The sequence below is a fragment of the Lemur catta genome, chromosome 6 (genome assembly GCF_020740605.2).
Source record: "Lemur catta isolate mLemCat1 chromosome 6, mLemCat1.pri, whole genome shotgun sequence".
Lineage (NCBI taxonomy): Eukaryota > Metazoa > Chordata > Mammalia > Primates > Lemuridae > Lemur > Lemur catta.
Genome location: NC_059133.1, coordinates 61,449,967 through 61,476,123, shown reverse-complemented (window position 1 = coordinate 61,476,123; position 26,157 = coordinate 61,449,967). Strand labels below are relative to the sequence as shown.

The window sequence follows — 26,157 nt, the reverse complement described above, 5'->3', positions numbered from 1 at the left end:
TTTCTTGCACTTTTCAGTGTAATCCTTTTTGAATTCTTCAGGATTTTTATAACCTCGGTCAATAGAGTTCCTGAACTATTTCTACATTTGGGAATTCAAGTCAAAATAAACTTTACTAACTGTGAGGAAAGAGCAATGGAACTGTAGTTGCTGGGGTTTGAAAGAGAAAGCTGACCAGTAGCCTATAATAATGCACAGGCATCAGCGGTGGGGTAGAAATGGATATAGCCGAATCCTACTGGATTTATGGAATTAATTTTTAACCTAATGATTTAGATTGTTAAACACTTAATGAGGTCCAAATATAGACATTCCCTGAGAATGCTTAACAGTGAACAAGGGGTAACTGAGATCATTTTGATGTATTTCTCCTTCAAAAAGGGGTAGACCAGATGAATTTATATGGGCCAGTTTCATCCTACTTTCTAATGAAATCCATCACCCCAGGATTTATTAAGTGTCTGCTCTATATCTGGCAGTGTTAAAAACTAACAAGGTGCATAAAAAGAGCAAACATATATTAAGTGCCAGGCCTACTTGTAAGTATTTTATATGTATTAACGCACTGAATAGTCATAACAATGTTATTAACTAGGTGCTATTATTATAATAACCATTTTTTGGATGATAAAATTAAGGATCAGGAAAGTTAAGTAATTTGCTTAAAGTCACACAGCAAGTGGATGGTTAAGGTAGGATTGGAATTTAGGCTTAATCCCTACAGGGATTCCTGGTGAGATTGTCTTAGTCTGTTTGGGCTGCGATAACAAAATACCACAGTCTGGGTGGCTTAAACAACAGAAATTTATTTTCTCACAGATCTGGAGGCTGGAAGTGTGAAATTAGGGGGCCAGCATGGTCGTTTTTGGTGAGGGCTCTTTTCCTGGCTTGTAGATGACCACTTTCTCCCCATATTTTCACATGGTGGAAAGAGAGAGCACTGTTATAATAAAGGGACTAATCTTATCATGAGGATCCCACCTTCATGACCTCATCTAATCCTAATGCCCTTCCAAAGGCCCCATCTCCCAGTCCCATCATCACATTGGGGTTTAGCACTTCAACATATAAATTTTGGGGGTAACAATTCAGTCCATAGCATCTAGTTATGGATATAAGCATGAACAAAATAAGAACAGTATAAACATTTGATTAGTTAATGTACTGGGGGATTATGAATTTTATTTCTGTTAATTTTGTTTCATTCACTTGAACATCCTGCTAATATCTCCCTAGGCAGAAGGCTGGTCTGGATATGACAGTGAATCCTTGGAGTTAATGGAAGGAAAAACTTTGATAAATACTGCTGTAAAGTCACTGGCATTTCCTGGCATATGCATATGTGAGGGTAACAACTCCATTTTGTGTAGCTGTAGCACTTCACAGTTAACAAAGCACTTGTATCTCTCTTGATTCTTAAAAGAGTCACGTAAAGTTAGCAGGACATCCATTTTATGGGTGAGGAAACTGAGGTACAAAGTCAGCCTGCGCTTTTGCCATTAGGCTGTCCTGCCACTCAGTAAGAAACCTTCCTGCAAGTAGTAAACCTGAATTTTCTTTTATGTCTATAGGGACTGTGGAGGTAATAAAGAAAATGTATTTTATGAGAAGTAAACTTTTTTAGAAAAACAAAACAAAAATTGGAATTTGGAGTCAATTGGCCAGAAGGAATATGGAGGAAGAAAGACCCTGGCAAAAGTCATTTTAACAAAGGATTGTGCCACTAAGTAGTAGGTGTGTGTCCCCACTGAGTCCATCTTAGAATTCTGCAATTCAAGGCTATCTGGTCTGGGCCCATTTGGCCGGCCTTAGGCAAGAGTGAGACTGCCATTTATTATTTAATGCGTTGTCTTTTGAGGATAAATCTGCTTGGTAAAGGAAGCTGTTACCCTGAGTCAGGATTGTGCACTCCAGTGATGTGACATGTCACTCAGCCTCTAGTCCTCAAGGTGTCCTAAGAGCATCATATCTATCGGGTGGCACCATGTAGGACTTTTTGTGGGGATGAAATGACAGAGTAAATGTTAAGTTACTTTGAAAGATTTTGAATTGCAGGCTGATGTAGAGCATTGTCCTGACTGCTGTAATGTCCTGGTGAAAATGCCTTGTAAATACAGTAATTTAGTTTGAACTGAAACTGCAGTTTCCACATCAGACATCACAAAATGCATGATTAAAAATTATTATCTAGGAAATAGTGTGTTACACAAGAAATTTAACTAATTGTATCATGTTCATAAAATATTTGCAAATATTTTTTTAAAGTTATGATTAGTATTTCATCTTGAGTAATTCTTCTGTGATATTTATTCCTTCGGGTTTACTGCCTTTTTGAATTTGGGGTATTAAGCTTTTAAACTTTGCAAGTTTATAAAGGTTCACAAATTCAAAAAATCCTTTTCGGTGTAATAGAACTCTCTGATTCTCAAAGGTGCTTTCATGCATTCGAAAATCAGTGTGTTTAACTGAGAACTAATTCATTGGCAGGGCACAGTGTTCCCATCTTAAGGCATTGCAGGGATGTCTTTTCTTGTGTTCAGGATAGAATATGGAGCATACAGGTTTATTGAGGGAAGAAGAGCATATCCATCAGATAATAAACCTGATTTTCAAAAATCTTGATAACATTTCATGTAAATTTAGAGAAAAGCTTCTTCTGGATGAAAATGTTAGACATTGATGATTTCCCAAATCATTCAGTCATTTGTGGGCCTGTGATCTCTAGTTACTTCCAATGTGCTAGTTTCTGCAGAGGCCAATATCTTATCTACCTTTCCTTTTTAAACAGCTGCCAGAACTTGTTTCTTTATCTTTAGAATTGTCTTCTTTTCTTTACTAAGTAGCAGTTTGATTAAACACAGTATCCAAAAGACTACAGGACTTAATGAGAAAGCTTCTTACTGAGCAGATCATTAATCTGCAATTTCAGGTTTATATGAGCCTAAAGAGCACCTGAAATGTTTCCGGTAAACTGTACACACAAAAGGCTAACCTTGGGAAGCTCATTGTTGCCTTTTAATAAGTATTTCAGCTAACTGAAGAAATAATTCAAGAACTGTGTTACTCCATCTAATAAAATAGTCAGAGATTGTCTTAACTAGTTGGAACAAAATATTGGCTGTATAAGCACTAGAAAAAAGTAACACTGATGTTGACCTGAAGGTATTTCATGTGAAGTGAGAGTGAAGAGGTGAAATTTTAGGTGTCCTATTTGAAGCTAACACTACTATCTGTATTGCTGAGGCAAATTTTGATCAAAAGTTTTATTCCATCCTTTCTAAATAGTAATTCTTTCCCAGTTTCACCCAAGGAAAATGTTTAAGATAAAGACATAAGAAAGAAAATATATCAGAATTATTCTTAACTTTTAAAAATAGAGAGAGGATATGACTTCTAAGAACATGCTCTGGTACTTTTTGAGTTTACATAATAACAAAATAAACTGGTGAAAAAGTAGAGATGAGATGTAATGAAACCAAGGTGGGCTCTTTGAAAGAACAGAGCTGGGACCCTGGAGACCTGGGTTGTGGTTTTAACCTGATACTAACTTGTGTCCTTGGGTGTGCACTTAACTAGTCTGGGTCTCAGTTTCTTCAAAAAAACAGAGTATTTCTTTAGCAGATCTTTAAAGTCCCTTCCAAATTCTGTGATTCTCTATTGCTGCATAGCAAACTATCCTAGAGCTTAGTTAGTGGCTTAAGACAACAGCCGTTTTATTGTATCTCATGATTTTGCACAGGGATTCAGCCAGGGCTTGGCTGTGTGGTGTTTAGCTGGCAGGTGCTCTGATCCAAGATGGCTTCACTTATGTTTCTCTCACCTTGGCAAGGACGTCTGGAAGGCTGGGCTCAGATGGGGCTGTTCATCACAGTGCCTACCCGTGGCCTCTCCAGCATGGCAGCCCCAGGGTATTGGGACTTACTACATGACTACTCAGGGCCCAGAGACTCCTGTTCCGATGGATGAGATGAGATGCATGGCCTCTTGAGGTTTGGCCTTTCTAGTCACAAGTACCCTTTCCATCATATGCTATTGGATGAGGCAGTCACAAGCCTGCCTAGATTCAAGGGAAGGGGACAGAGCCTCCATCATCTGATGAGAAGAGTTTTATATTTAAAGAATTAATGGCCATGTTTTAAAGTTGATGTCATATCATTCACTGTGCATGGTAAAGTTTGTTCAACTGTGGTAAAACATGCTGTTTTTTAAAATTTTCAAACCTTTATTTTTTTGAGACAGGGTCTCACTCTGTCCCCCAAGCTGGGGAGTGCAGTGGCATCATCACAGCTCACTGCAGCCTCAAACTCCTAGGCTCAAGCCATCCTCCTGCTCCCGAGTAGCTGGGACTACAGGCATGTACCACCACGCCCAGATAATTTTTCTATTTTTTTATAGAGATAGTGTCTTGTGATGTTGCTCAGGCTGGTCTTAAACTCCTGGGCTCAATCAATCTTCCTGCCTCAGCCTCCCCAAGTGCAAGGATTACAGGCGCGAGCCACTGTGCGCAGCCACAACTTGCTGTTTTAAACTTAGCCTTCTGGAACACTTAACCAAGTTAAGAACCCAGCCTTGTGCCCTATAAGAGAATGCTAATGATCAAAATTAACACCCTGTACTCCACTCCTTCTATCCTGTCCATTTTTCCGTAGTATTTGTGTATTCATTTAATTTTTTAAACTTATATTTCATTTGTTCAGCCTACATGTCATGGTTCCTTACCACTGCTTAAAGTTTTATTTTTTATTATTGTTGTTATTCAGTGTATGGAATACCTTGATCTTGAAAAGTAGAGTTTGAGAGCATTTACCGTGGGCTTGACTTGGAGTAAAGGGGCAGAGAACATTCCCAACCTTTTCATTTTCAACAAATAGTTCCTGGAAGTAAAGATCTCATAATAGTGCCAGCTTCACCTGGCAGAGCACACAGACAATCACAAGAAATCATTTCAGCAGGTGGGAAACAGCAATTTATGATTAAACTACCAAACTGCCTGATTCGATGCATTGTGTTTCTGCAATTTTGAAGTTAAGTGAAATAATTTGAACTCATCTCTCCTGGAGGTCTGTACCCATCTTGAATAAAACAGGTGGTGTTGTAAAGGGTTTAAAGAAATTATTTAAGGAAGTATTACAGAAAAGTGGCCAGAAAACTCCAAACACAAACATATCTGTATCTCCAAAGAAGCATAATCATTTTTAAAAAGCATAGGTGATTTTTTTTTAACTACTGTTTTTATTAACTACTATTCATAAGAAATGATGTATCTCTGTTGTTTCTTAGACAGGGCACATGCTGAAATTTGGCTGACAATCAGTGTTCTCATTAAATACTCATTTCACCCCTGTAAAGTAGTTTTGTTACCCAGGGCCCATAAAGCTTAGTATTGTTGGAACAGTTTACCCTTCTATTGAGCCAAAACAGTTCTCACATTTTTCTGAGGCTCAAAGTTAACAGCATGGAGGTGTTGAGGAGAAGCATTTATTTTAATTTTTGTAGTATTTCATTGTATTATATTTTGTTCATAATGGTCTGGTCATCGACATACTATTGGGTCTGTGGAGCAAACTGTGGTAAGGGTATGTTCTTAATTTCATTCTCTAAGTCAGCTTTGAGGATTTGTGAAAACCTTCACACAATAAGAAATTGTCATGGTTCCTGGCTCGTTTGGGTGTCGATGTCTTTCTTTTGAGAATTTATCAGGGAGAAAAATCACCCCTGAATTTTTCTTGCTTACTCCTTGCAGATGCCGACATAACACTATTTTGTTAAAGGCTTATTGTATCTACTTTTTAAACTGTTCACTCTTCCTTATTCTGCTGAAGGATTTATTTGCTTTATTGATAGCGAGATATGTTTCAAGATCCTTGTGGTAACGTTCCATTAATTGTGTAAATATTACATTGTCACTGAAAGAAAATGAGAATATACAGAGGGAGAAAAACTTGATAGTGCTTAATGTCTGTTAACATTTAAGTTTTGAGTGAGACAGAAGATATTTAACAGCCAGCATGGCACAGGCACCAACTAATCAGAATGGACCCTGGCCTAACACAACACATACCTTCTGGTTGAAGTTGCTGTTGGGTTATACCCCTCTGGATATTTTCCCATACATGTACAGATATGCTGTGTGTTTTGGACAATTAGCTTTATTATCTTGGCCTCTCCTAAAGTATCTGGAAGGTCTCTTAGGCTCGTTCCATTAACTTATTTAGGTACGAGACGTAGAAGGTTGGGTCCACAGATTTAAAAAAGATGATTTACTGGTTTGTTTTTGAATTTATTTTTGACTTAGCTTGGTATTTTTGGGGGGGGGGCAGTGGGGCAGCGACGGGGTCTTGGTCTCTTGCCCAGGCTAAAGTGCAGGGGCACTATCACAGCTCACTGCAGCCTCAAACTTCTGGACTCAAGTGATCCTCCTGCCTCAGCCTCCTGAGTAGCTAGTACTACAGGTGTGCACCACTATGCCTGGCTAACTTAGCATGTTAAACATATAATAAGACTTCTTTTTAAAAGAAGAGCACATCCTGGGAAAGAAGTCTGACCTTAGTGATTACCCTCATCCTGCCCATTCGAACCAGGCTTTCCCATTCAAAGGCCATGGGAGTCCAGAGCTTGCTTTTCTCATCTCCCTCCAAACCCCCTGCCACAGATCCAGTTACAGAGAAGAGAACATTGAATTCAGAACTCTTAAACACATAAAGTTATTCATGGTTTTAAGTAGTTTATGAGATGCCATTAATGACAATGAAATGTGAAATCGGGGTCTGTGGAAGCAGCACAGGACTTAAAAATTTTAAATATTATCTCTAAATCTGCACATGATTACAAATTAGAAGGTATATGATATCATTAAGAACCTGGATTTAAATGAATAACCTTTTCCAATAAGGATTTAAGGCCTCTAAACATGAAACTATATAATTAAGGTGTTCACTGAAGTTGTAGGTATGTGTTAGGTTACTTTGAGTCACTTATTATTTTGGATATATGGATAGGTGATCACCAGTATCATAGTTCCCTCACCTATAAAATGAGGGGTTCGGACTGCATGCAAGATTCCTCCCAGCTTGTGGATTATAATGAGGCTAGGAATATTTGGTTCATGCTTTAGATTTGCAAAAGCTCTTCAGAGGCAAAGACCTTACAAGTTTAGTTTGGAGGGCCAGGGGAAGGTTACTGTAGGATTCTGTAACCCAACTTTGTAACCCGGTTGTCCATACCTGCTGCAGGTAGGCCAAGAAAGAGGAGGATGGGGGTGTTGTTGGTGAGCATTGCCTGGGGAGGCAGTATCCACTAGATCCATGATTTTGGCTCAGTGAGGATAACCTTTCCCATTGTGATTTTACATGGCTATCACAGACCAAAGAATTCAGGTTACAAAATGTGCAATTGGATGTTTTGAATAATAGCCCCTTTGTTTTTCCTGTGATCTAAGGGCACACATGGTGGGTTATTTATTTATGGACTATTTTTGTGCCTGTTGCTGTAGTTTACTGAAAGCGTGCCAGGATTCAAAGCCACCCTGAGAAGGAAGAACGTCACCATGTGTCAGAAGACTTGAGTCCAGTCCTACTTCTGCCCCTCACTAACCTTTGCCTAATGATGGGTTTTTATATTTTACCAAAAGCATGTGCAGTTCTTAAATTTTAATTGTGGTATGCTGAAAATATGGTGGTATATGAGCAATTATTAGTTAGGCCTGAGCACTTAGACCTGAGTTGATTTCTGTTTCATAGAAAGCCCCCAAGATAGATGACAGTTATAATGATAATAACGGTAATAATTATAATAAGAATGTAATAAGCCATTTCTGACTTATTGCCTGTGCTATGTGCCAGGTGTTCTTTTAAATGCTTAGCATTAAATCATTTACTCCTCACAACAACCTTGGTAGGTACTATTATGATCCCATTTTTACAGGTGAAAAAATTGAGGCATAGAAAGTCTAAGTAACATGTCAAGGTCAGATGATTAGCAAGAGGCTGAGCTGGGAATCGAACTGAGGCTGTCTGGCTCTAGAGTACATGTCCTTAACCACCACACAGTACTCTCCCACAAGATGGAACTGCAGTTTGTTTAAGGCTTCGTAGATACTAACATCTTGTACTTCTAGGACCAACTCTTTACTCTCACAGTTCAAGTTGGTTTTTGGAAAATAAGTTAAATACAGTTTAGTTGCAGTCATTTGGTTGAATTTTTTTAGATTTGGCTAATTGAATGTTTATTATACTTTGGTGAAATGGACATAAAATGGTGATATTTAACTTGTTCACTAGATATACTTATGATTAAATGTATTGTGAAAATTTCCCAGAATTACAAATATAAAAGATTAGACCTCATTAGTTGAAAATAAATAGAAATGCACATTACAGCCAAGTTCAATAAACAATATATTTGAATGTATAAAAGCAGAGTTTTTTTTGGTTCTATTGTTTTATTATATGCTTTTATCTGAATGCCAAGCCATGAAATAATCACATTTTTACATAAGCCCAATCAAGATTTGATTCAAATTTTTAATTACCATATATATTTTATAACTGAGAATAAGCTAGTTTTTAACTTAAACTTGCTGTATATATCTCTCTTACACACAAAAAAATTGTTACCATAATTTTTGCATGTCTAGATTATCAAACTCAATAAAACTAGAGGGTTCTTAATTTTATAGCGTCTTGTATCATTTAGTCATTTATCCCTTCTCTCTTCGCTTCTTTTATTATTCAGTTATTAAGTGTTTAACATGTTAGAAACCTCTAATCTTGGTCCCCTTTGAATGAATACTTAGAGATTAGCCATCATTATAGCATTCTCCCTCTGCCTTGGAATTCTTTCTTCCAATAAAAGCAGGAATGTTGCTAGAGGATGTTGTAGTGGACGTTACTCCTTGGACACTGTTTTTAAAGGAACCGTCATGGATTCATAGGATTCTTCTTTAAGAAGAATCATCCCAAGGCCAGGCGCAGTGGCTCATGCCTGTAATCCTAGCACTCTGGGAGGCCGAGGCGGGAGGATCGCTCAAGGTCAGGAGTTCGAGACCAGCCTGAGCAAGAGCGAGACCCCGTCTCTACTAAAAATAGAAAGAAATTATATGGACAACTAAAAATCTATATAGAAAAAATTAGCCGGGCATGGTGGCGCGTGCCTGTAGTCCCAGCTACTCGGGAGGCTGAGGCAGTAGGATCGCTTAAGCCCAGGAGTCTGAGGTTGCTGTGAGCTAGGCTGACACCACAGCACTCACTCTAGCCCGGGCAACAAAGCGAGACTCTGTCTCAAAAAAAAAAAAAAAAAAAAAAAAAGAAGAATCATCCCAAAGCCATTTTTGTTTTAATAAAACAAAACTTTTTGTTCACCCAGAACTCTGGGAGTTACAACTAGCAGAGACTGTAGTAGAGTTGATGGAACGACCCCAGAGTACATACTTTAAGGGCAGTGGCTGTTAGGAGGGAAATTGTAAATCCATCACCTCCTCCTGGATGGATAGATCTTGTATCTTCTCTGGCCCCAGGTTTCTCCTCTATAATCTTGAAGTTATTGCATCTCTTCTTGTGAATAGGATGTCATAAAATTGAACGTGTACATGTGTGTACACATACACATGCATATGCACTATTGACAAAGATGACAAAAGATGAAAAATTCACAGTATTTTTCCTTTCCTGGCTTCATCAAACACTGCCACAGTAATCATTTAAGATTCTAGTGCTTTCCTGGCATTCTAAACCACATTTACCTAAGGCAGTGCAGGTAATTTGTTTTCATATCTGTCTTTTTGTCATTACATTGGTATCTCGGAAAGGCTAGTGTTTTCCATTTATTTGATTGTTACTACTGTTAATCATTACAAAATCTTATTATTACTGCTCATATATAAATCAGAAAAACCAAATTTGATTTCTAGCATTCTAATATGGTAAAAAAAAATTCATGAATAGAAGAAACTTCTTATGCAAATATAGGTAACTGACAGAGAATAAATATAGGCACAAACTCCAGCTGTTATAATCATCTTTTGACCTCAGCCAGCCCAAGTAATGACTGTTTGATATTTATTATAAAGCATATTAAATTCGTTGATTAACTGAACCTTTCATTCCTTTTTTTTGTTTCATGTAGCAGTGAAAATAGATTTTTCTATTATCATTCTTGCCAGGAAATTTATAAAATGTATAAAATTATTCGTAAATGTATTTTAAACTGGAGATATATTAATGTCTTATTGGGTATACTGAGCAGAAAACATTTCTTTTCACATTTGAATGGCAGGCACATGATTACAAATTCACTTCCTACTGAATATTAATCCTCAGCTCCATATGGCTGGCGGATCGAGCTCTGAGAGGCAGCCAGGAGATGCAAATTCTTACCCTCATCATGGACTTTTTATGTGATTTTATTTAATGTTTAAAATCGACTTTGTGACCTTTGAATTTTTTTAAAAAGTCATTCTTTCTGTGAAGTCCAAGGACAGTGTGGGCCCAGCATGGGTTATTAGGTCTTCTGTTCCCCTCTTGGCTTCTGAGATCTGGGCTCTCTTGGCCTTTTGCTTCCTCTGCTCAACTTAAAACACTGTTTTAATTCAAGTGCTAACCTTGGTCCACTTCTCCTTTCTCTCTGCTGTGCATGTTTTCTGAGGGCGGTCTCGTCCACGCTTGCAGTTTTTGAGTTCTGCTTCTCAGGCTCCAGAGCCCTTGTGGAGCGTCCCTGCCAGGGTGCATCCCTCTGCCCGCCTTGCTCGCTCCCCAACTGCTACCCCCGTCCACCTGCCCTGTGACAGCACAGTGTGGTTTGCCACGGTCTCCCCAGCACTCAGCCAGGCACCTGGCATAGAGTAGACACTCGGGATGTGTTCAATGACTTAATGTTCTCAGTTGAACTCATCATTCCCCCTGCGCACCCCCCACCCCCACCAAATGCAGCCCTTCCATGTTCTCTCTCAGTGAATGGCCTCCCCAATTCCCATCCACTCAGTCTCCCCAGCTGCATCTCTCTCCTCACACCACTCTCCCGCCTCCTTTTGCTCCACATCTGGTCAGATACCACATTCTTTAAATTCTGCCTTCTGTGTTTTCTGAGGCAATCCCTGCCCTCCTCCTCCCACCACCGCCCCATATCACTGCGTTGGGGCTAGGTTTTTATCTTGCCGGGACTGTGGCCATATCTCTTAGTTTGTGTTTCAGCCTCCCAATCGTGTCTCCTCAGATCCACCCTCCTTTGTACTCTTGCCAGATTTGTCTGTCCATGGTATGTATCTGAACGGGCCACCCTCCTAAATTTACAGACCTTCAATGAAGAAAGCTGCAAGCTGTGCCAAGATTGTGAAAAGATTGAAATAAATGCCAGGGTTTTATATGCTCTCTGTATGGGAAAACGATGTAGTGAAGTGTTCATTTTTTCCAGGTTTATTTTTTAGGTTTATTACAGTGCTAATCAAAATCCCAAAAGGATTTTTCTGAGAAAATTAGAGAAAGTGATTCATTTATAAATTAAACAAGTGAGAATAAATGAGAAAAAAATGAAGTTTTTGATGTAAGAGAACTTGGTGTTGAATCTCAGCTCTGCTACATGTTAGCTGTCTGGCCTTGGAACCTCCACCCACCCCCCAGCTATGTCCTCATATTTAAAATGGGTTATAATTAGTAATTATGACTTATTAAGAATGTGGGGATGAAATGATACTGTCTATTCAGCACAGTGTCTGGTGCCTAGTAAAGGCTTAAAAAATTAAGCAAAATCAAAAAATTTTAGCAAAATCAAAATGAAAGAAACAAAAACCACAGTTACATGTGTACATATTTACAAAACACATAAAGACGAATGAATAGAAACAGTGGTTGTCTCTATATTGATGGGGTTATGAATTTATTTTCTTGTTTATGCCTTTTCTCTATTTTATGCAATAAGCATTTTTTACTTTTCTAAACAGAAAAGGAAAAAAAAAAATCTTTCAGTGACTTCCTGCCTCTATGGGATAAACCCAAGCTCCCTTACGCCTTATTCGGGGCCCTGGTCACCTCATCCCTTGTTACTTCTCTTATACCCTCTTCCTGTCCACACTTTCTGTCACCACGAATCCTGAGCACTGTGTTCCCCGTACACACCGTTTTCTGCTGCAGGGCTTGCTGTCCCCTCTGCCTATAGCACCTCCCTGCCCCCGTTTTGTCTAATTGACTGCTATTCTGTTAAGGTTTAGCTTAAAATCACTCATCCCATCAGGGTTAAGCATGAGGACACCTGTATTAAAATGATCTGATTTCGTGTTTGTTTTCCCCGAAAGAATGTTTTTCTTCAGAATAGGGACTTTACTAAAAGCTGGAAATAAAAGATAAGGAAGTTTCAGTCCGTGCCCTCAGGTTGCTTACAGTCTGATAGAAAGAAAAAGGCATGTAACTACATGAAAGTAATAAATATTGTAGGATCTCCGATATAAGCACCTGCAGAGTATGGTGGAGCAGAAAGAAGGGATAATTAATTCTTCTTGGAGTGGGGGTTGAATTAGGGTGATGAGTTAGAATGTTTTCATTATTTTCATTCAAGAGGTAATAACTTAAACTACCGTATAGATGTTTCCTGGGCTGAAAATGTGAGGACAAGTGTTCCGGGCAGAAGCCTTGCATGGAACAAAGGCAGGGCATTGGAGGATGGTCTGACATTGGAACGTCCAAGAGCTGAGTTTGAGGTGGCATTTCCATGGGTAGAAGTACAAAGATATTAGAACTAAACAGTAAGGCCCCTTCTAGTATCTGTGCACGGGGTTCCGGGGTTTGTGGATCTCTAGAAGTTGTATGCAATATTTTGTGTTTATGTGCTTTTGAGACTTGTTCTGGGAGGGGTTCTTTGGATTTAACCAGATTCTGCCAAAGGATTGCATGAACTATAAAAGGGTAAGAATCACTGTTTTGACAAATATTATACCCTAGAGATGGGTGAGTGGGGAAGCGGATAGAAACCAATTTGAAGATAAACTGTCTCTGGCTGCAGCTGGCAGGGATGCACCTGGGCACCACAGGACAGTTAATCATCCGCTGAGCCACTGAGGGCTTGGTCACCATGGGTACTTCTGATAATGGCTTCACACACCCTTTTCCAGCTCTTTTCAGCAAGCAGGCTCATTCCTGCCCCTTTATTTGCACCAACTAAGCCATTATATTATTCTTTCCCTGATAGTCAAAGCAACTCTCTGGGGCAGGAAACATTATGGGGTTGAAAGACTGGAGGGAGAATGGGAGCACCATATGTTTTGTTCTGAAAATAAAGTAAGAGGTGAATATGTGAGGAGAGCAGGAAAGCGAGGAGAGCAGCCAAAGCACTCCAGTGACAATGTCATTAAATAGAACGCATTAAAAGGCTGCAGCAGCACTAGCTCCCCCATGGACTCTGCAGGTCAGCTCATTCATTCCTCGGTGGCTGGAAGAGAGATGTGTGAATTATCCAACTCTTAGAATCCTGCCCAGGCAGATTCAGTGTCCTCCTCCTACGCCCTCTGTGCCGCCGTAATAACACTGTGTATACCTTTGTTCTAGAACATACTGCACTGTAGCAGAATTGTTGATATTCTTTTCTTCCGTAAGGCAAAAGTGGCTTATTTTTGAATGCCTGGCACTTAGCTCTGGGCTCAGTATGTGTCTACTGAAAGAATGAAGTCGGGTTTTCTAGCCTAAAGGTAGTGGAGTTTGGTGTGCACAGTTCAACCTGCACAAAGGGAACCCCACACGGCCAAAGGTTTCTATTATTCTTTGCTTAGTTACTTTCCTCCTTTGCTGAGTGAGGTACTGAAGTAAAAGAGCTCATCAAGGAAGGGAGCAGATCTTTTGCAAAGATAGGGGCTGCTCTTTTGAAGGGAAGGATTAGGGGCCCTGTTGAATCTGATGCAGTCTCAGGTGCTATCGGCTTGCTAAACAATGTTGGTAACAGCAAGGCAAAGCAAAGGACAAAGGTTACGGGAGCAGACTGGAAGGCACTGAGGTCACATTTGGATCTGTCTCAGGAGCACAGCCCCATTGGTCACGCGGAGTCAAGTAGCCTTCAGAAGCATACACTTTGTTGTATGTTTCAAAGCTGAGCCCTGGGATGCATGAATTAGGCGTTAGCCTTGCGCTGTGTATGCGCAGGGGGATTCGGAGGCTCTTGAGCTAACAGAATGTGGGGGGAGTTTGCAGAGGGCTCAGGAGCTGCAGAAGTGTTAGGAATGAAAGGTTTGAAGAAGAAACGGAAGGGTGACTTCATGGTTTCCAGGTATGTGAAGGACACAGAGAATAGTGATTAATATTTTCCTACTATTGAGGAACAAAGAATAGGAAAATTGTTTTGAACCTTATCAATGAGGGCTTCTCAGGGGTGAATTAAAAGAATATTCAGAATATCTGCCCATACTCCTATCTTTTTAACTTTCTTGGTTTACAGGAGTTGGTCATTTTTAGCATTCCACTGTTGCTATCTTGGATTAGACACTTGATCTAAAGAGAGAAAGGAAAGTAAACTAATGATATTGGTTGAACACCTGCTGACAGCAGGCTGAGGGTTTTACTCCATCTCTCATTTGCAAACATCATCCTGTTTAATACCCAAGGGTATTAATTTATTTGTGGGGAAACTGAGGCCAGAAGCACTCACAATGGCATGCATGGTAAGTGGCAATCTTAGCTCTGTGTTACTTCAGTCCTGAGTTGACACCAGAGGCCTCGCTTCTATTAATAATTCATTTATAAATGTGAATCTAGTGGTTACTGAGGCCGCTTGTATGTGTCAGTCTCTGAGGCATTGCAGACTGGCCCATCACAGGTTCCTGAAAGCCTTCACCTCTAAGAACAACGGTGAATTTGATCCAGTTGGTCACTTGTATGTTTAAAATAACCATTGTTACTTCTCAGCCTGGATGAAGCATACTTATGATGCATCAGATCTGAAATGCTTTATGGTATTGGACAAAGGTAAAAAATACATTTCAGTTTAATAAAGATAACATTTTCACTTAAATGGCATGCCTTTGGACTATATGGTGAAGGCAAGCACAAATGGGATGCAGTATACAAGTATTAAATACATCAAGGGTCGTGGCAAGGTGAATGATTTTGATCCAGATTTAAGCTATTGATAATCAAACCTTCCTATCCCTGACTTCTGCTGTGTGGCGTCTTTTTCTGATTGTAAATGTTATATGTAGGCCACTGTGGAAGTTTTGGAAAAAACAGAAAACTGCAAATAAAACAAAAATCACCGCTAATGCTACCTCCCAAAGATAAACCACTATGAATATTTAGTGTGCTTCTTTCCTACCTTTTTAAAAAATCAAGTGGTGTTTATATAGTTTAGACATATGGTTCACTTAAGCTGCCCCATAGCATTCCCTGTTTTTTATTTCTTTTATTGTGGTAAGTATACATAATATAAAATTAACCATTTTAACCATTTTTAAGTGTATAATTCATAGGCATTAAGTACATTCACAATGTTGTGTAACCATCACCACTGTCCATTTCCAGAACTTTTCATCATTAACAGTCTTTATAGTTAAAAATTCTTCACAAACCACTTTTAATGGCTAAATAATATGCTACCACATATAATTTACTTGAAAGCATTTTCTAGCAAACATTCAATATATATTTATTTTGTGCTCTCTATGAGCTAGACTTTATGGCTAAGGCTGTGAACAGAATGTGGTATTTGTCCTCCAGGACCTTAAATCTGGTGGAGGAAATGGCCAGTAAGTAGGCAGTGTGAGTCCTGTAGAGGGGTAAGCACAGCAGGGTCTATGGGACCATATAGGAGGGGAACCTAACTTCAGTTGTAACTTGCGTAGTCATTCCTTGATTATTATAGATGTAGCATGTATCAGATATTTTTCTGTTATGAATAATATTGTGACATGTTTGTAGATATAAGTATTTGCATTTCAGATTATTTTGTGAAGTTTTCAAAAAGTGAAATTACTGGGCTACTCATTCTAACAGGGGCCAGTACGAGATGTTCTTCTCTAACTCTAGAAAGTGTCATCTTCTGTGCCATCCTCCAGGTTAGGAGCTGCACCAAACATGTCCATTGTCTGTTTCACCTTATAAATTCTAACTGTTTATAAATGTGCATATAACTTGCCTCTGGCAGGATAGTGTGAAGAACTGGGGTTGAGAGATGGGTGTGTCCAATGGGGAAGAGCTGGGGAAGGTCAGTGGCAGGAGGGGCTCGTGGCTGAGGATGATGTTACGGCTCAGGTAACATGCACTGAGTCCAGCTGTTCATACTCATTTCAGAGGCCTTGGTTTGACGAATGCTTGAGGGCTGTGTCCACTGTGCGTGCTGACAGAGCTTGGCTCCCTTCTGTGAAATCTCAGTCCTGTGAACTTGAAGCCCACTGTAAAATAAAAGTAGACTATTTTTTTTTAAGTATCTGTTCATCTTCTACACAAACTCCTAGTCTATTATCAGAGCTGGAGGAGACCTTTGGATATCATATAATCTTCCCTGTTCAAACCACAGATGAAGAGTCTGAGACTTAGGAAAGTTAAGGAACATTCTGAAGAAAACCTAGGAAACCGGTCGGGTAGATGTAGAAGTGGGATTCAGACTCATGTCTCTTGATTTACCTGGTGGTCACTCCATTACCTGCCACATGCTGTCTTTAGGCTTTGTTCTCTCCTGAAGGGAATTTTTTTCCTTCTCATTTTTTAATTCCTGATTTTGTTCTCTGCTGTTTCCTTCTAAGATGTTATTCATTTTCAGTGTTGAATATATGTATGCGTTGGCGAATGTCTATCAACATTCAGCAAATTGTGCTGATGAGTTTCTATTCCTTATTCTTACTTTGGTCCTTAGCCTGTTAATTTGTTTGCTGACTGCTCTCTTAATCTTGTCCTCTTTGTTTATTGGGAAGTTTCTGTTGACTCCAGCAAAAGTAATCAGTTATGTCTTATTCTGCTCATTTAGTCCCTTTGGTCAATTTTCTTGGGCTTTGGTTTTTATTTTAAGACATAATACACCCTCCAGTGATACAGTAGATGTGGCAACCTGCTCCTGGGCCAAAGAGTAAGAAGTTTTTAAATAGACTGTTAATATGGAGAGTAGGAATATTAGCACAGACCTCTGATATATTAATTTTGCCAACAGTTAGTTGGAAAAGCTTTACTGTTTATACACGTGTATTTATGTAAATGTACATATACTTTTTTTATGTATAGTAAGTCTTCCTTCTAAGGTCAAATTTACCAAAAAAGTTAGCATCTTTTTTCTATTAGACAAAGAGCTATTATCTTCATTTGAGCTTAATATTTACATGACACTAAACATAAGACCATGGGAGCCTTGATAATAGTTAGAAAAAAGAACTTAAAAATCCAGAAAACCAAATTTGGTCTGAGGCTGTGAGTCCCAAGTATCAAGTGATTATTGTACAGTTGGAAAATGCTGTAGCTCAGATTCTCAACAATTCCTGGTAATCAGAACCTCAAAAACAATTCCCAGAGTTACCAGGCTCTTTCATTTATGAGCAAAAGGAGCAGTTCCTCATCTATTGAAGTCTTTTATGTTGGCAATTCCATCCTTAATTGAAAAGGCATTGGCATGTTCCTTATGAAAACGGTTTTCCCAAGGTTTATAGCTGAGTCTATTAATCTAGCGTTTCAAAACTGATTGGCATTAGCCTGTATAGTTACTTTTATATAAAAGCAACTTAAAAATGATCTCTTGATTTTAAAGATTATTTCAGACATCTGTTCCTCCTGTGTTGGATCTGCTGTATCCATGTATTAAATTCTGGAGAACTAAAGAGTAAATGTATCACACTTCATTTCCGAAAACAGGTAGCCACTACAATTTTCTGTTTTAGGGACTTGAAGAGACCCAGAGGTGACATGTACTTAGGTACTTTGGCTCCATGCCTGACACTGTTCTCTTGCTCACTTTTTCCCCATATTTTGCCTCGTAAAATAATAACTGATTATAATAGCAATTATATTTTCATAAGTGCTTACTGTCAGGCCTTGTGTTATGCATTTTACCACCATTATCCCATTGAATAGTGACAGCAGCCTTATGAAGGTAGGTAGTATGATGCCCATTTTCAGATTAGCAGCTGAGAATGTCCCCAGCTGATCACCCAGTGGACTTCTTGATGCCCTGATTCTTATCATTTCCCTGCCACCTCTAGGCCCATCATGTACTTTTCTCTTTCAGAGACATCTTTAAAGGCTCTACATAGGATAAAGCCCTGACTTCAATGTATCTACAGGTTGGCCCCAACTTCTTTAATCATATATCCTACAACTTCCTTACAAATACCCTGTAGTATAGACCTACCCTAACATCAACATACTGTATGTTTTTCCCTGCCCCAGATAAACAAATGCCTATTATTTGCCAGGTACTCGGTTAGGATCATAAGGACACAGTTCTTGCCTTCAAAAACTATTAATATATATTTAGTGGCAAGACAGACCTGGACATAAATCACTTCTCCTTAACCTTTATATCCCAGATTGGTTTGGACCCCATGCCCTTGGAGAAACTTCCCCAAAAATGATTCTACCTTCCTCTGAATGCCTATAGCCTAAACTGACAGTACCAAATATTTATCTTCAAGTTTTGATCTTTTTGTGTGCCTGGATCTTAACACACTTCAAGGTCTTCATAAACTAAAGACTAGGTTTATACGTTAAGTTTGTATAGGTAAAAGATTAGATAGGCAAAGTCTGTGGTTTTCTATATCTTTGATCTCTAAAGAAAGGATTGATTAATTTGTAAAAATCTATAACATTTCATAAGTTTTGGCCCTGAATTACCATACTTTTGATATATTGCATTGTGGTCTGAGACCGTATGTATTAAAGTAGAAAAAATTAGGTTGGCACGTAAATATGACACATCATTTGTTCTTCTAGTTTTTTTTAACCCTGTTGCCAAGTCTTTTTTTGTTTTTAATTAAATTAATAATATTACTGTGACACCTTCCCTTTTCATTAGTTATCAGCACAGGAAGAAAGCCTTTTGAACATAAGCCAAGCCTTAAAAAGTCACTAATAAATAACATATCTTAGGCTCTAGTTCCATGAGTTATGGGATTGGTTAAAAATACTATCAAAGGTAAATGGTATGAGCAGGAGGAGTCCTGAATGAGGAGGTAAGAAACCTCTTCTAGTACTAGCTCAAGCCACTTAACAGGGTGAACCTGATCCAGTCAGAAGCACCATGTGCCCCAATTTCTTCCCATGCCAAAAGAGGCCTTCAGGTTCAGCATCATAGCAGACTTACTGGTTTGACCCACTGAAGACTTTTATGGGTGCTTGGCTCCATGTTGTGTTACTTGAATTGCATCCATCTATTTGTTTATTGTGTTAGTTTGCTAGGGCTGCCATGACAGAATACCTCAGGATTATTAAACAACAGATGTTTTCTCACAGCTCTGGAGACTAGAAGTCAAGATCAAGGTGTCAACATATTTGGTTTCTTCTGAGGCCTCTTTCCTTGCTTGCAGACAGCTTCCTTCTCTGTGCATGGTCTTCCTTGTGTGTGTGTGCACCCTGGTGCCTCTTTCTGTGTCCAGATTTCCTCTTACAAGGACACCAGACTGATCAGATTAGGGCCCACCCTGATGGCCTCATTTTAGCTTGATCACCTATTCACAGGCCCCACCTCCAAAAACAGTCACATTCTGAGGTACCGGGGGCCAGGGCTTCAACAAGATGGATTTTGGGGAGTCACAATTCTGTAACATCTATTTAAAATAGCACTGATTTTGTTTCAAATTATATATGGAGAGACTACCATAAAGAAGAAACCAAAAATAGTCCTCTATCTAGTTAATGTCTGTTATTGAAAAGGGAAGGGGGCAGGTACATGAAAAGATAACTCAAACTGTATTGAAGGGAATAAAAGAAAAATAACTCTCTCCTAACCCTCTCCTACATTAGGCAACTTCTTTAAAAACATTTACCCAAATGTTTACAGGGGCCAGGTGTATTTTTTTCATGCATTAATGTATCATAGGGAGTACAGATCTTTTTATCTGCACACCGATTGGCCTTTTAAATGGCTACGTAGTATTCCATTGTGTATGTACTAGATTTTAACTTAACTAGTCACCTCTTAAAATGGTTGTTTCCAGGTTGCAAATAAATTGTTCCCAGGTTGCATCCCCCCTGCCCCCATACAAACAGTGGTGTTGGAGTCCTTTTTTTTCTTTTCTTTTCTTTTTTTTTTTTTTTGAGACAGAGTCTTGTTGTGTTGCCTGGGCTAGAGTACCATGGCATCAGCCTAGCTCACAGCAACCTCAAACTCTTGGGCTCAAGTGATCCTCCTGCCTCAGCATCCCGAGTAGCTGGGACTACAAATGTGCACCACCACACCCAGCTAATTTTTTCTATTTTTTTTTTTTTTTTTTAGTTGCCTGGCTAATTTTTTTTCTATTTTTCGGTAGAGACAGGGTCTTGCTCTTGCTCAGGCTGGTCTTAAACTCCTGACCTCAAGTGATCCTCTGGCCTTGGCCTCCCAGAATGCTAGGATTACAGGTGTGAGCCACTGCACTGGGCCTGGATTCCTTTAAAAAACCCAAGATGAAAAGAATAGTGATGAGCCATCTAATAGAAATAACTGGCCTCTGATTTTGGTGAAGACAGTCTTTGTTTTTCACCTTACCGTTTACTGGTCTTTGCTAGAGTTGTTGAGAAAGGTATTTCAGTCTTTCTCACCTCCAGTACTGACACATGCCTATACCTCTCCTTCCTGCATAATATGAAGGGAGAGGCTTTCCTTGAAGGCATTAGGTCATCTCTACACTGTCGTCTTCAGGACAAAAAGCCTGTCTGGATCATTAACAGGCATAGACTATTTTTAGTTAAGGAAAACAGTTTTTCTTATAAGGTTTGAATGCTCACGATGGCATAAGAATCCTTCCTGGCTGCTTCCAGCGGTTGGCTAGGGGCCGTCTCTCTAATGGAATGTGAGCAGTCTCACTGCTAATCAAGATTTACAGTGGAGACCAGGATGCCTGGCTGCTCATTGGACTTGCAGACCCTCCAAGCTAACAGCGGCAGCTCTGAGATTAAGTGCGGTGCAGAGGCTCTGGTCCTGTTTCCAGGCCCAGCCTCTTAGCCACAGGTATCATCTGGCATTATTTTATAAGCTGTGCCACGGTGCAGATGTTCTTTTCTGAAGAATTACTTTCATTTCTCTGACTCATTTCAGGAAATGAGACAGTCTATCAGAGGGGTTCTTCATTTCCAGACCCCTGGAGAGTTCATTTTCACCTGGGCTTTCTAACCACATGTGGGTAGTGCTTTATTTACCCAGATGTGAGAAATAACAGTAATGAATGGTCCTCTTCTAAAGCAGCCCTTACTGCTTATGCCCTTATTAATGTAAATATTTCCGAGGCTTTGGTTTTGTGATGCTTGTGGACATGCTGTGTGTACGGGCTTTGGTGCAGGAAAAATATAATTTAGCAACAGATTTAAAAGGTAGTCTGGAGTGTTTCTAATTACTGTTTGTTTAGTTCACCATTGCCTAATAAGTGGATTTAAGTAACCTCAGGGGTAGGGAATGTAATGTTCATATTATAGTCAACCATGCAAGTCAAATTCTGACTAAGTATTGCAGGGAACACACCATGGAACCATTTTATAGAAGTATGGCGTTGAATTTTAAATTCAAAACTGATAACATTTTGGAATGGGCATTTCTCACCTGCATGCATGAACATGAATGATGCACACATCCATGTGTGGTACACACCCATTTAAAATCCATCAGTGGCCTTTGGGATTCAGTTCTCTTTTTAATTTGACATAGGAATGAGGGAGAGAGAAACTTATGAGCTTTTGTTTTTCCTTTTCCCATCCTTCACTGGCTGTAATAGGGAACTGAAGTATTAAGAGGGCCTGCCACAGTGGTTGTCAACCTTGGTTGTAGCTTGGATTCAGCCTGGAAACTGTAAAACTACTGATGCCTGAGGCCCACTCCCAAGAGATTCTCGTTTAATTATCTGGAATGCAGCCTTCACTGGTATTTCTAAAAGCTTCCGGGAGGATGTTATTGTGCACCAAGCATTGAGAGCTGCAGACCTAAGATGTCCAGGACTTAAGAGAGCATCTCATCCAGGGGTTCTCGGCTCTGGTTGCAGCTTTGCATCATCTGGAGAGCTTTCGAAAGACATACTGCCCCGCCAACTGAAACCACGTTTCTGGAGGAGGGAGCCAGGATTTTTAGAAAGCCCCCAGGTGATTTTGATGCACAGTGAAAGTTAAGGTCAACCGACATGATGTAGCCATTCCATATCATAGATAAGGAAAGGTGAGGACAAGAAAGGTCACAAGGCTTGCTCAAGGTCAGATCCTCACTGTCACAGATGTATGACCGGGGCTCAGGTTTGATGCCTCCTACTGGCCTCTGCAGCCTAACACCATCCCTCATATTTGTCTATTGTATTTATTGATGCCTCCTCATCCTTCAGGTGATGTTCCTGCCTCCAGGAGGCCTTTTCTGACTCCTGACAGTCACCTTCTGTGCAGCCTGGGTAAGATCCCCTTCCTCATATTTAAACGGCACCCTTACTTTTCCCCTCAGCCAGTTAGTTGTAGGAGGACAGGCCTGTATCTTCTTGTCCTTTCTGTAACTTGCTTTGTTGTATTGGGGTTCCAGATAATATTTATTGAGTTGAAGGTCCCTAACTTTTTATTCATCTGTTAGTCCACATGGATTGCTAAAAATAATCCATTCCTGTATGCTTGCTTCAGAAAACAGCTTCTGAAAGCGAAAGTTATTTCTTACCCGTGTATGGCCCACTGTACTGTGGGTCAGGATCTTAATAAACAAAAAGGACTTCCCACCCTGCCTTCCAGGAGAGAGAGGTTTAGCAAAAGACGTTTGGCAAGGGGATTTTGATGACAAAATAATGAAAACAAGATTTCAGTGACCTTACATGTTGCTCAAGATACTTACAACATCCAGCGACTTTTGAATAACATACTTACAAGCACAAGCGTATGTGGCCTAACGTAAGGGAGCATGTGGCATTACCTAGAAACTAAAAGTTGTTGGAAAAAAATAATGCTATTTTATGAAAATATGTTTTGAGGACTGAATTATTTTCTCTGTCATACTGAATCATAACTCTGAACAGCCACATTCTATTAGTAGAGCTGAATTAAATTCTTTGGCTTTTTTGGATTAATATATTCAAATCTTTTCAAATGATTTTAAAAAATCCATCTGTTGTCTTCTATCATTCCAGTTGACTTAGGATCATGCTTGGCCAGTATCTTATTTTTAATGGAAAAATATTTTCAGATTTGCAGTATTTATGTTTACTCTTGTAGGTATAACAAAGGTTTGTCTCAGAAAGCAAGATTGCAGCTAGTATCTCTTCAGCCTACAGGTGGTCAGGAGGCTCCATATAGAGGTAATAGAAAGTAATAATTTTCTTGGATGGAAAAGTCATTAAAATTCTTTTGGTGGCCGGGCGCGGTGGCTCACACCTGTAATCTTAGCACTCTGGGAGGCTGAGGCAGGTGGATCGTTTGAGCTCAGGAGTTCAAGACCAGCCTGAGCAAGAGCGAGACCCTGTCTCTACTAAAAATATAAAGAAATTATCTGGACAACTAAAAATATATACAGAAAAAATTAGCCAGGCATGGTGGCGCATGCCTGTAGTCCCAGCTACTCAGGAGGCTGAGGCAGAAGGATCACTTGAGCCCAGGAGTTTGAAGTTACTATGAGCTGGGCTGACGCCACGGCACTCTAGCCTGAGCAAGAGTGAGACTCTGTCTCAAAAAAAAAAAAAAAAAAAAATTCTTTGGAGCCCAAACTGCAATCTGGGCTGTGTTGTAAGGGTAGACCGCAAGATGTTAAGTTGGTGCAGACTGGAGAGAATAATGGTGGAAGTATGTAGAACCACTTTGAAATCTTAATAAGACTTTATACGTTCATGTGTTATTATTAGGAGTCATCATATCCCAGGGTAAATGGAAGTGTGGCAGTGTAGAAGTAAAGTCACTGTATGTAGGAAACATCTTCCTAAAGCAAATAGTCCTAAAACTTTCAGGACAAAGCAAAGTAATTTACCTGGAGGGAAATGTAAAACAGGTTTATATTAAGTAATTTTTATTATGTAAAAATGCAAATTTTTCATGAAGATAAAACATGAAAATTTGAAGAACCACCTCCTTCCAGTCTTTTTTTTTTTTTTTTTTGCTGCTATCTGGATGAAAAATTTAACAAACATAAAAGCTATTGATGAGCGACCGACTTCTATTATACCAACTTCAGAGACCCAGCAGTGCATTCTGGAAGAGAAGGGGAAGGTGGGAAAGAAGGGTTTTTTTAAATATGTAAGGCTCAGTGTTTTTACCTATGCTGTGCCATCAAATCTTTCTAGTACCCTGAAAATTAGGACTTATTCACACCAGTTTGTACATTCACCTGTTCACTGGGGAACAGAGCCAAAATTGGAGTCCAAGTCTGTCTGACATTGTAGTCCCTGAGCTTTTCCACTGAATGTGGCCTCTCATGTCATCAAAATGGAGAGGTCTCTAGAAGAGACTTGTTACTATAACTATGCTGGTGGAAGAGGGCTGGCTTTAACGTCCCTTGTTCTTACTAAACACCAATAAGTTGAGAAGAGATAACAAATGTTGGTGATGGTGTGGAGAAAAGGGAACCCTTGTTCACTGTTGGTAGGGATGTAAATTGTACAGCCATTATGGAAAATAGTATGGGGTTCTTAAAAAAAAAAATTAAAAATATAACTACCATACAATCCAGCAATCCCGCTTCTGGGTATATACCCAAGGGAAATGAAATTGGTATCTTGAAGAGATATCCACACTTGCACATTCGTTGCAGCATTATTCACAATAGCCAAGATACGGAAACAACCTGTGTCCGTTGATGGATGAGTGGATAAAGAAATTGTGGTACATATAGACAATGGAATTTTATCCCACCACATAAAACAAAGAAATCCTGCCACTTGTGACAACGTGGATAAGCCTGGAGAACATTATGCTAAGTGAAATAAGCAGACACAGAAAGACCAATGCTGTGTGATAATACACTTATATGTGGAATCTGTAAAAGTCTAGAAGCTGAGGTAGAGTAGTCATTGCCAGGGGTTGGGGGAAATGGGGAGATGTTAGTCAAAGGGTACAAAGCTTTAGTAAAAGATGAACAAGTTCTGGGGATCTGATGTACAGCATGAGTGGTGATGAGATGTAATAATTAATTTGATTGTAGTAATCATTATACAATGTATATGTCTGTCAGATCATCACGTTGTATACCACCTTGTATATATTCAGTGTTTGTCAAATGTTTCAAAAGGGAAGAACGAATGGCCAATTTTGGTCAAAAGTTATGTCGTTCAGGTAGAATTTTGTGATCTTACTCTCACAAATCACACGTTTGATTTGAGGGAGGGAGCAAAACAAATGGTTGATAATTTATGCTTTTCCATGAGATTCCTGGGTTGGAGAATCCTGGCTTTACTTCCCACTGGCTGTGTGATCTTGGGTAAATCACTTAACCTCTCTGTGCCTTAGTTTCCTCATCAGTAAAATGGGAACAAGAATAACTCGTTGCTGTTTATTTTTCTCTCAGAGGCTGTGAGTTAGAAAAGTGTAGAAACTTGGAGAATGGTTCTGTGCTGCCCCAACAAATCTGATTCTCTGCTGTGAGCATGGTTGGCTTCCCAGTTGCTTATCCTACGCATTACAGCTGTTCCTGTTCACAGGCACAGGGACCTCCTGGGTTGCTTCCAGAGAGAGTCCTGAAGGAGGCTTGCCATGGGATGAGGCATCCCTGGGAACAGAGTGCTGGTGTTCTAAATGAACTGAGGGTTACTGTTCCAGATTACTAAGTAGTCTGGATCTGCTTATGGGTAAGGAATGTTATCGCAGAGCATTGTTCACTCTCTGTGAGTCACAGAGATTCTTGGGACTTTCTCATGGAGCTCATGCTTATCTTAGCAGCACTGCACTCAGCTGACCACTCCCTCTCCCTCCTTCTTGAAATTCTTTCTTCCTTTTTTTTTTTTGAGACAGAGTGTGCAGTGGTGTCATCATAACTCACTACAACCTCAAACTCCTGAGCTCAAGGGATCCTCTTGCCTCAGCCTGCCGAGTAGCTGGGACTACAGGTGTGTGCCACTATGCCCAGCTAATTTTTCTA

At 39.6% G+C, this 26,157-nt stretch overlaps 1 protein-coding gene across 3 annotated transcripts in view; it reads left to right on the top strand.

Annotated features, from left to right (window-relative positions):
• The window catches only part of ANO6 (anoctamin 6), a 185,834-nt gene that overhangs the window by 21,335 nt on the left and 138,342 nt on the right, over positions 1–26,157 (top strand). Inside the window, exon 2 of one of the 3 annotated variants that reach the window (XM_045553973.1) lies at positions 22,445–22,507. The exons of the other annotated variants lie outside the window; for them this stretch is intronic. Coding sequence (XP_045409929.1) covers positions 22,445–22,507 — 63 coding nt within the window. The remainder of the gene's footprint in view (positions 1–22,444; positions 22,508–26,157) is intronic. 3 annotated transcript variants of the gene reach the window in all.